Source organism: Panicum virgatum, chromosome 9K (assembly GCF_016808335.1).
Source record: "Panicum virgatum strain AP13 chromosome 9K, P.virgatum_v5, whole genome shotgun sequence".
Lineage (NCBI taxonomy): Eukaryota > Viridiplantae > Streptophyta > Magnoliopsida > Poales > Poaceae > Panicum > Panicum virgatum.
This window is the reverse complement of record NC_053144.1, coordinates 53,884,415-53,895,266: the sequence shown is the minus strand read 5'-3', so window position 1 is coordinate 53,895,266 and position 10,852 is coordinate 53,884,415. Positions and strand designations below refer to the sequence as shown.

At 41.2% G+C, this 10,852-nt stretch overlaps 1 protein-coding gene across 1 annotated transcript; it reads right to left on the bottom strand.

The window, feature by feature from the left end:
- Positions 1–3,419: 3,419 nt before the first annotated feature.
- On the bottom strand, positions 3,420–8,317 carry LOC120652309 (protein transport protein SEC31 homolog B-like). Its single transcript, XM_039930086.1, has 9 exons — positions 8,196–8,317; positions 7,991–8,118; positions 7,390–7,912; positions 7,209–7,301; positions 6,025–6,210; positions 5,733–5,943; positions 4,678–5,011; positions 4,125–4,345; positions 3,420–3,600 (listed from the first exon to the last, which is right to left on the bottom strand). Exons 3-7 carry the CDS (start codon positions 7,870–7,872, stop codon positions 4,839–4,841), a joined length of 1,146 nt encoding a protein of 381 aa, XP_039786020.1. The 5' UTR covers positions 7,873–7,912; positions 7,991–8,118; positions 8,196–8,317; the 3' UTR covers positions 3,420–3,600; positions 4,125–4,345; positions 4,678–4,838.
- Positions 8,318–10,852: the final 2,535 nt, after the last annotated feature.

Here is a 10,852-nt window from a genome sequence, read left to right as displayed (position 1 = left end):
TAATTATTATTCAGTAATGAATTAATTATGCTTAAAAGATTCGTCTCGCAAATTATAGACAAACTGTGTAATTAGTTATTTTGTTAAGCTACATTTAATATTTTATGCATGCGTTGAAATATTTGATGTGATGGAGAATCTTGTAAAATTTTGGAATTTTAAAAGCAACTAAACAAGACCTAAATAGACCAGATCAAACAACGTGAGATAGCAATGAGTGTGCGGCTATCTAGGGTTGGCAGGAGTATTTGTTTTTCAAGCTGTCACTCAAACAATCAAATCAAACATGTCCTGGTATTGCAAATCCCTCTAGCTTCTCCAATCTCTTACTACAGATCCTGCACCAGAAGAAAGCTCGCCGGCATGGCCACGTCGCCTGCTTTTTTGTGGCAGTCAGATCGGCTGGCGGATGATTCACCCTAGTGGGCTGTAAACCGATATCCATAGTAGCATTTAACAAAAAATAAACCCAGCCCAATCCAAACCGTATTGTACAGAAACCAACCACACCCCATCATTTATCTTATTTCAGTTAGTGTTGTACTAAAGCATTGATCAAACTGTGGTTTCAACCCACGATAACAAACCATCTCAACCCACGGTTCTAAGCACTGATCAGTACTGTACCAAGGGAGACGCAGGTGCGTCGTGGCGAGCCGGCCCAGGAGACGCGGAGCAGGAACCGCGCGAGAGGGGGCTGCTCCTTGGCCACACGGCCGGGCTCCGAGAAGAGGCGCACGAAGATGGAGCGGCTCTTCTCCACCGACAAGTACCTGGCACAATTGTACAGGTCAACAGCAGGGGGTGGATGGAGATGCAGGATGGGGGAAGGAGGGATTGGGAGGAACACGAAGCAGAGCAGACCAGTTCCAGATGCCGAGCTTGAAGGGGTCGGACCAGCGAGGAGCGACGGCAGAGGGAGCAAGAATGGAAACCCTGTGACGACGAGGCGCAGCTGGCGGCGGCGGCGGCGGTCCCTGGCTCAGTCCCGGTCGATGCTCGACCTGAGGCGGAAGCTGTCGCCTCCGTCGTCCAAGTAGGGCTGTCGGGCATAGGCGGCGGCTGGCGCCGAAGAGCCGGTGCAGCGGGAGGCGACCGCGGCTTGGAGCGAGAAGACCAAACTATCACCTGGACTCTCGGAGAGATGAAAACCTAATTGGAACCATGGGCTGGAAACCGTTTGAGCCCAATATCTATTCACCAAACCAAACTAAACTATTCCTAATGTGAAACCGAACCAGACCAAACTATATTGTGAAGCCGGCCCATATCCTCCAAACCTATACAACCCAAGACTAAAACCAACCTGGAAAACCCAATTCGGCCCAAACCACTAGCAGGGCGACGGATGATCCAGATCACGTGAGACTCGAATTTGTTTAAAAAAGGTCCTTCTATTTACCGGAAATTAACCTAGTCCAGGAAAATTCGTACTTTTTTACAAAACCCCTTTAGCTTCACTTAAATCAAGCCACAGTCCATGGACCCTCTTAGTTTTTTTTGCAAAATCCCCCTAAATTCTGCTGAAATCAACCTGCAATCTGTCTTTGGTTATCACTATAATAAAATAAAAGTTTAAACAATTAAAAACAATTTTCACCTAAAGCAGACCAACCTTACCCATCAAAGATTTCCCCACATCGTAAGTCTCGAGATGGTGGATAGATGAAAACAACTATTTTCAAAATATTTTCACCCAAAACCTCTAACTTTTCTCACCACGGCTCTCCTACGTGCCTAGCACACCCACCCATCACATTTGATGTGTTATTTAGGCAACGTCAATGTTAATTGAGGAAATATCAATATTAATTGATCATATAGCAAGAAAGGATGTAATCGTGGGTTTCATATGGAAAGCCAATTAGCAACAATCAATAATTAGGAGAGATAATGCATTTCCTTTCTTATTGTGTTGCTTGTGGAAATATAAAATTAAGCGATTGACTAATGAAATCCTTTGGTACATATGGAGCATTCTTACGACTATGATTGGCATGCAAAAAGGAAACATTTTTTTACGTACAACTGATGGAGGGAATGAGCACGCATTTCCTTTTTTATTGTGTTGTAGATTGAAGCGTGGACACTTTTCCTTTAGATATGCTATATAAGGTGTTGCGGATAGCCTAAATGAAAGAACACAGAACACATCCCATCTCTAAAATAGGACACCATCTTCAATTTACCAACAGAAAGCATAATGAAATCTTTATCATTATCTGTTTCCTCCACTTGAAGGATACTATGGCACAGACTCTTGGTGCCGAGGTTAGCGTAGTAGCGGTTGTACGATTTGTTGATTCGGTGCATTCCATCTCACTTTATCTAGAAATAAATATCTTATTTTATATCACTATATGTTTAAATTATTTTAGATAAAATAAGAGTTGGTTTGTCTGGTGTATCAGCATATGGCAAGTACATCTCCACTAGTTTCACAAAATAAATATCGGATTCTCACGAAATGAACCCACAGACCAATCCCTTTCTTCATCAATTTACAAAATAAACCTATTTTCCTCACGAAATTAACCCACAACTCTTTTTCCACAGTTTCACAAAAGTAGCCTGATTTACCCATAAAACCAACCCATATGCTCCACCTCATAACATGTTATTCCTGAGAAAAGAACCTTCATATCTTACACAACTAACCCGCCACAATCTGAGACCCTACTTTTTTTTTGTAATGATGGTAAAAACGTACGAACCTAAAACAGTACATCATTTCCAATACTGACACTACTTTCATAAATAAAGTACACAACAATATAAGATCCTATTTTGCTAAAGTACACTACTGACACATGTACTGGTCTATCTCTAATTCATAAATAAGATTCAACTATTTGCCAGTTCAGTATCCTTTGTACATGACAATATGTACATGTGAGACCCCTTTTCTAATTTGTGAGGACGCAATTGATTCCATGAGAAGGCAAATGAAACCGCAGGCGGTCTGCACCCGATATAAATTGTGCGTAGGAACATGACTCCTGGTTAGTGTACCGATGTCCCTTTCTGTGCAAGCAGATACAAAGAAGTTTTATGTACTATGTGCAAAACAGAAGTAACTGCCCTAGCTACTTTAATAGAGTACTGTCCATTCAGTCCACAACTCCACACACATCGGTCAACTCTAAGAGGGAACAGGTTTTCTGTGAAACAATGTGTAGTCTCCTAACTTTGGTTTTGAAACCAGTCAGCGAATAAGAGCCACTTTAATCAGCGGTGCTTCTGTGCAAATGGAGTTCAAGGTCAAGGATCTATACTATCAAGTATCAGCATTCACATTCGATTCGGAAAGGCCATGGTATAACCGCAGAAGGTAGGCTTTGCTTTATGTTTTCAAGTTCTGTCCAGGGGCGGAGACAGGGGAGGGGGGGGGGGGACAGGGGCCTCCCCCCCTGGTCCCCAAATCTACATTAGAAATTTAAATTTTGATTAAATTTTTATATAAATTTATATGGTTGCCCCCCTAACAATGGAAAAATTAACTTCCTGGCTCCGCCCCTGGTTCTGTCTTGCCTTGATCAGCCGCTTCAATGCCGCTAGCCAAATAAAGCACTCATCCCAGTCACTCATCGTCAGGACCACCTGCAAATGTACAGGAGCCGGTGCCCAAATTAGAAAGAAAATGGAAGAGAGTAATAGCATTGTGCAATTGTCGTTCAGGGTACATGGAAGCATTGCATTCTCACAGTAACACCGAACGAAGTTCAAAGAAAGGGAGTCAATCAATCAAGGCTTAGCTACCAACATCCACGAAGAGTGGTGCGGGAAATCAAATCCGTTAATTCTGCATTTTTATCGGTTATACAAAATACATTCCTGAGGTATCTGGTAACAAGAAGTGATAGTCCTAGAATGCAGCAACCTTTACTTATTACTAGTTTATTCTAAGGGAGCTGCTCATTAGGTACTGGTGACGCAGCCTGTCTATTGTAAATAAAGATGGCACAAGTCTAATTTTCATGTACATAAAAAACCCGCATAAGTCTAGTAAAATTCATATGTAGGTCAATGTACTGAAAAGAGCAAACTTTTTATCACACTTATATGGCCTTGTCATTAAATAATTAGAGAACACCCTGATACAAGAAATGCTTCATCAAGAATACCTGGAGGTGCTGCGCAGCTGCAAAATCACCATTATCAAGAGCACTGCACAACTGAATTAGTTTTGAGGAAACATTTGGGGTGATGTCCCCTTTGTTCAGTTTCTCGAATAATGCCCCAATCTTCCTAGAGTTGTCTTCCATTTCTCATTTCTTAGAAGGATTAGCTTTGGATGTCTCATCAAACAATCTGGTCAGTGTTGCTATTACTGGTCTCAGCTCATCTGCAAACAACCACACAATAGTCAACAGTTAGTAATAACACACTCTACTCTACACAACTTAATTGCCCAATTTCTTAACAAGTAGTAATATTATTCTTCCTTAACACAAAGTATACAAATATATGTGAATAAACTAGAAATGACATTGGTCTCAAAAAAAAAAACTAGAAATGACATTTTTTGAACATAGTAACGTTCATACGATCTAATCAGAAACTATAATGAAAACCACTAAAGCTGATCTAGTGGCCAAGTTTTGTCAGTCTCGCGCTTTATTATTGTGGCATTGCAGTAGTAGACACTGAGAAGATTTACATTCATAATCTACATACCAGGTACATTTGATGAATCAACTTTGTGCACAGTTGGTGAAGGGGCAGGAGGGGCCGCGGCAGACTCTGGCTGACTTTGTGCTGGGCTCGAAGGCATCATAGGGTCACCTTGCCTCTGGTCACAACTTTGATTACTTAATGGCATAAACTTGTAGGTTGGATTAGCTGAAACAGCATGTGTGAACTTCTGATTCACAGTTCCTGCCAGTGCACTGATACTGGCATTGGGCATGAAATCCAGATAGCTGAAATGGGGCACCGCGACTTGATTTATTTGCAAGACAGGAAGAATTGCTATCTGGAGCAAAACTCCTACAGCTGGCTGTGACATTATCTGAAAAACAAATTCTGATAAATAAGATAATAAAAGTATTCAAATGCAATCATATCTAACAAGATTGGTAAATTTAAATATATTAGCAGAAAAGACACTGAATTTTACTTAGAAGTTCAAGTGTCAAATAACCACTAAGACAGATACGGTTCCAAAAAAGCGTTGATCAAGAATGTGAATGTCTACATGTTTCGTTGAGTATTCAAAAGTTCACGTGCATGGAAGATCATGGTCTGCTTTTCAACGTAAAGAATTAGATATGTATATATACAATATATCATTGGCAGAATTGAATGCAAGGAAAAGAAACAACAATGGTATCTCACTTAGTATTAAAAAAAAGGTTGAGAACACAAGGCTCAAACCAATGAGATAAACTTAAGATACTCCCTCTGTTTTTATTTACATGTCATATTAAATTTGTCCTAACTCAAAGTTGGCTGACTTTGACCGAATTTATAGAGAAAGATAGTAACATTTACAATACCAAATTTATTTTATTGAATCCACCATAAAATATACGTTGATAATGCATATGTTAGGTAGTATAGTTGTTGCTATATTTTTCTATAGATTTGGTCAAAATTGGTTAACTTTTACTTAGGATAAACCTAATATGACATGTAAATAAAAACGGAGGGAGTACTAACAAGAAGTGCAGAGCTTTAAACAGGTGAACAATAATAGACACAGAATGTTAAGTAGTGTAAATTAGAACCACCTCCAGTGGACAATGCAATACGACTCTGCAGCATTGATAGTTCATTTGAGTTGTCATCCGATCCTAACAGTTCAAGGTATTGCATTGCAGTTTTAAGAAGACCTTGGCTAGCAAGCAGTTCAGCACAGTTCTCAACAAGTTTAGAAACTGATGCACTGAACCTCTTGCACTCTGTAGCAAGGGCAAGAATAATGAGCTTCTCCATCAAGTCCTGCAGTATTCATGCTGATTAGGTTTGTTTGCATCTAGCAACACCGCATGAGATGAATGAATTTGTGATTTCAAGAAGCACCTGAAGACGATTGATGTACATCATTGCACCGTCATGGGATTTCAAGTTGTGGGACCAGGTTTCCACTGTTTTGTCAATATTACCAGCACATATATAACAAAGGGTTGCAGCCAGTCTATCACCAACCCCAAGAAGTCTAGACGCAAGTGTGTTACACAAAACAGTCCATTCTTCCCCCAGGACATACTGTGGCAAATTTACAGCAGATGTAAGTTTAAGAAAACAAGCAATGGCATTTACAACCATGAGAAGAGTAAATCCACTGTACGATATATTTACCCAACCAGTTCATTACTCCATCCCAGAAGTTAGCATTTTGAGTATCCGTTCTAAGCCCTAAATTAGCATTTTGAGTATCTGTTCTAAGCCCCAAATGAGTCTCCTTTTTTTAAGGGAAACATCCATAAATCAACTTCCAAAAAATAAATTGTGATTTCAGGCTTGCTAGACTACCCATTATTCCATCAATATTTACCGTGAAATAAGCCCTGAAAGTCGTTTGGTGGCCAAAATTACGCACAAGACACAACAACCCAGCTCAGCATGTCTTGTACATACTCATATTCACAAAATCAAGATAAGAGATTCCCTCGCCCTGCTAAGGTCAAACTTAAAGTTGTCACGGAAGATAACTAAAGCAAACAATGAGCTAATTCCAACAGAAAAAGAAGCATACTGTTAGTTGCTACATGTACTACTCCATCACAAAATATATGTTGTTTCAGAAAGTTACTTTTTCACTACAAATGTCTTTTTCATAGGCAAGAGCCCTATCAGTTTCTTATAGTTATCTTTGAGAGATCCTATAAAATTACGCAATTGGATAAACAAAATGGAAAACTGAAGTATTACCCGTCTAGTCTAAAGTGTATGTTGTTTTAAGAAGTTTGGTTTTGGTTAGCACATAGATAACTGTTGGTTTTTTGAGGAACCATTTTCCAAAAGAAGACCCTAAAACCCTACAGTCTGTTGGTAGTGGTATCAGAGAGATGGGCTGGTAATGAATAGTAGCAGACTATGACAATAGACATAGTAGATTCTCTCCATACTCGTCCCTAAAAAAGGGCGAAAAGAACTCCCTACTTGTTCCATGAGCATGAGCCTAGAAAGACATATAATTCATACTGAAGAACAAAACCCGTTCTTGTCCTGTGTTCATGGAGGTAAAGCAAACACAAAGATACTGTGCAGAGAAGAGCGAGTGTTTCCTTCCAAGAGTTGAGTGGACATGTACCAACAAGGCTCATTAGGTCACTGCCTACCACAGCATGAATAACCTAACAGTAAACAGTGAAGTAATCATGACAAGCAGCATTTAAGTAAGTTCACTGAAATTTAGCAAAGAGACCAAAATTGCAGCCAAACCATTAGATAAGGTGAGGTACTGTTCCTCATATAGTTGTTGCAAGTGCTTTCCCATAGGGTAGAACCCCCGGCATGGGCAATCACCAAAGCATCAGCATAAAGGTTTGCTGAGATGCACTGATTTACTGCTACTTTGTGATTTCCAGTTACCAATGCATGCTGAATACTTGCATCTACTGATGGATCAGATGTCGCAAATTTTTTAACAGTTTCCTGCAGTGTCTGCTCAACACTTGTCGAATTTTTTTTTGGTTCTTCTGACAAGTTTTTCTGAGAAAACTGAAGATTGTTGAAAAAATCATCTCCATTGTCAAAGAGAGATCGAGCATCTGTACTACCAGTAAAAAGGCCATTATCAATATTAAATGTGTCCGAGAAAGTTCTGCCCAGTTCATTCGTTGAATGCCTAGTTGTTTCTTCTAGTGTATTGAAGCCAAGAAGAGCAAGCAAATATGTCCTTGCAGTACCCTCTTCTGCAAGCATAACCTTTAGGAAGGCCCATGTTTCTCTCTCTTCTTCAGACCTACCAACACATGTGCAGCATAGAATGAATAGCCATGTAAATTTAACAGCTCTACATATGAGCAAAGAAGAAGCATACAAGGACTCCTTTGATTTTTTGTCACACAAAGCACGCAGTGAGATCTTGTCTCCATCCTGTATATCAGCTTCAAATTCTGTTGACCGGATTAATAGACTTTGTTCAGTCACCAGACTATGAGCATGCACCTGAGAACAGGATGGATGATATTAAGTATGAGATTGTGAACATAATATATATGCAAAGCAAAGGGCAACATATTTACCTCAGATTTACTTGCCACCACACCTTGGGGACATGCAGTTGAATGGAAAGAAACAAATTTGCTTCCAAAGCCAAAAGATGCACCAGTGGGATATTTCCTTTGGAGATCGAGCTCTCGCACGAGCTGAAGATAATTGAATCAGCCATAAAACGAAATCGCGTTTCATAAATTTAATCATATATACATTAAAAAGGATGATCCAAATTTACTATAAAAGCATCAAAACAAATCAAATCCCAGAAATAATAAGCATGTCTGATAGTTGATAAGAAACACCAGGAAGCTGTGGTTACTTCTAGTTCTGTGTTTTTTTAACAGAACAAGCGATGCCAAAGATTTAGACCAAGACAATTGACAATGTTTTTGTAGATTCTCTTTAAGAGCCAATATAAAACTTTCTAAACTTCCATCTTTTTTCAATACCAAGGTTACACATAATGTGTCAAATTTCATCCGGAAGTAAATTCACTGCATTCTGAGAATGGTGTTAGTATCCAAAATGGCATTCTTTTGTGACTGGAGGGAATATGTGAATATGGCTAAGTATATATGGTAAGGTACATTCATGGGAATCACAACATAATTTGTAAAAAGCAAACATGTAGGAATATACACCAAAAAGAACGAACTACCACCTCCTACTGATCAGTATAGATAATGGCATTTGAGTCCAAATACTGTCATTTGCTCTTCCAGTCAGCAAAAAATGACACTTTGGACATAAATGACATACCAAGGTTGTATTTCCTTTATTCATAAATGCATGACATTTTGGCTGTTGGCGCATCTCCACTGTGGAACTTTGGACTGGATACTATTTTTTAAATGAAAATAATAAAAAGTTCTAAAGCTACTACTTACTTGTAAGTTTTCTTTTCTTCTCTTTGATTAATAAAAATTTCACAGCGGGGGCCTCCCTCGCTGTTTTCGGTTCAAAAAAAATATTTTTCATGACAAATCCAATGATATAATGTAAATATGATCAATTCATATAGTTTTTTCTTAAATTGATTGTCTAGAAAACTTTAAAGACTTTCTAAGGTGGCAACGTATCAGGTGCAAACCAACATCTCCGTGCAAACTATGAAAACTTCAATCTGAGTCATTGGATCAACATCCAAGGGGTATGAGGGATTGGGTAGTTTTACAATCTGGACCCGCCCTTGGATTGGGTAATCACACTTTTGCAAATCCCCCCTCCCACCTCTCTGCGCCCCTCCCCTTGGATGTTGATCTGATGGCCCAGATTGAAGTTTCCATAGTTTACACGGAGATGTTGGTTTGCACCTGATATGTTCCCTTCTAAGGTATCCATACAAACAAATAGAGATAGCAGTGGAGTTCTTTTGACATACTATAGTCTATTAATTCATGTTGACTAGAATTTTATCGATATGCAAAAGAGTCTCTCTCCCCTACTATTGACGACATCAGTTTCCTGTATAACAAGGCACCATAAGAAACTAATTTCATGTCAAACAGACATAGCAACCAAACAAGCATGGAAGAATTACTTGAAGTTACAAGAAGTAATTAAGATGGGATTCTGTAGGAGAGAATAATGGATGTATTCCACCAAACCCTATAAGGGTGGGTATAAATAGTTCCTATACATAGGCTCACATATACACCAACACCTCCCCCCGCAGTCTGAACTACCGGCGCAGCGGTGTTCAAGACTGGACAACAAGAAAGCCAACACCCCCTGCAGTCTGAACTACCGTCGCAGCGGTGTTCAAGACTGGACAAGAAGAAAGTACAAAGGGCAAATACCCCCCCCCCGGCGCAGCCACAACTAGCCACCCGCTACGTTGAGGCTGGAGCGAACTCCAAAAAGGTCGAGGAGGGTAGTCCCTTGGTGAAGATGTCGGCAAACTGGGAGGTGGTCGGGACATGAAGTACCCGAACATCGCCGACGGCGACCCTGTCGCGCACGAAGTGCAAGTCGATCTCCACGTGCTTCGTCTGCTGATGCTGAACGGGGTTGGTGGAGAGGTACACGGCGCTGACGTTGTCGCAGTAGACGAGCGTGCTCTTGGCGAGCGGGTTGTGGAGCTCCGCCAAGAGATGTCGGAGCCAGGACACCTCCGCCACGCCGTTAGCGACAGCCGGGTACTCCGACTCGGCACTGGAGCGGGAGACAACCGGCTGCCGCTTGGACGACCAGGAGATAAGGTTGCCGCCCAGGAAGACAGCGTAGCCGGAAGTGGAGCGGCGAGTGTCCGGGCAGCCAGCCCAGTCAGCGTCGGTGTAGACCACCAGCTCAGAGGTGGGAGAGCGGTGAAGAACCAAGCCGAAGCCAACTGTGCCACAGACATAGCGGAGGAGACGCTTCAGTGCAGCAAGGTGATATTCCCGTGGATCATGCATGTGAAGACAGACCTGCTGAACGGCATATGTGAGATCCGGCCGGGTGAAGGTGAGATACTGCAAGGCACCGACGAGGCTCCGGTAGCCAGTAGGATCGGCCACGGGATCACCCAGATCAGCAGACAGCTTCGCCTGAGTATCGACAGGAGTGGAGTATGGCTTGCAATCAGTCATCCCGGCCTGCTCCAGAATGTCGAGTGCATACTACCAGACAGGCGAGGCTCAACAGTGACGATCAAGAAGTGGTGGAGCTGACCAAGATCCTTCATAGCAAACTCCTGCTGCAG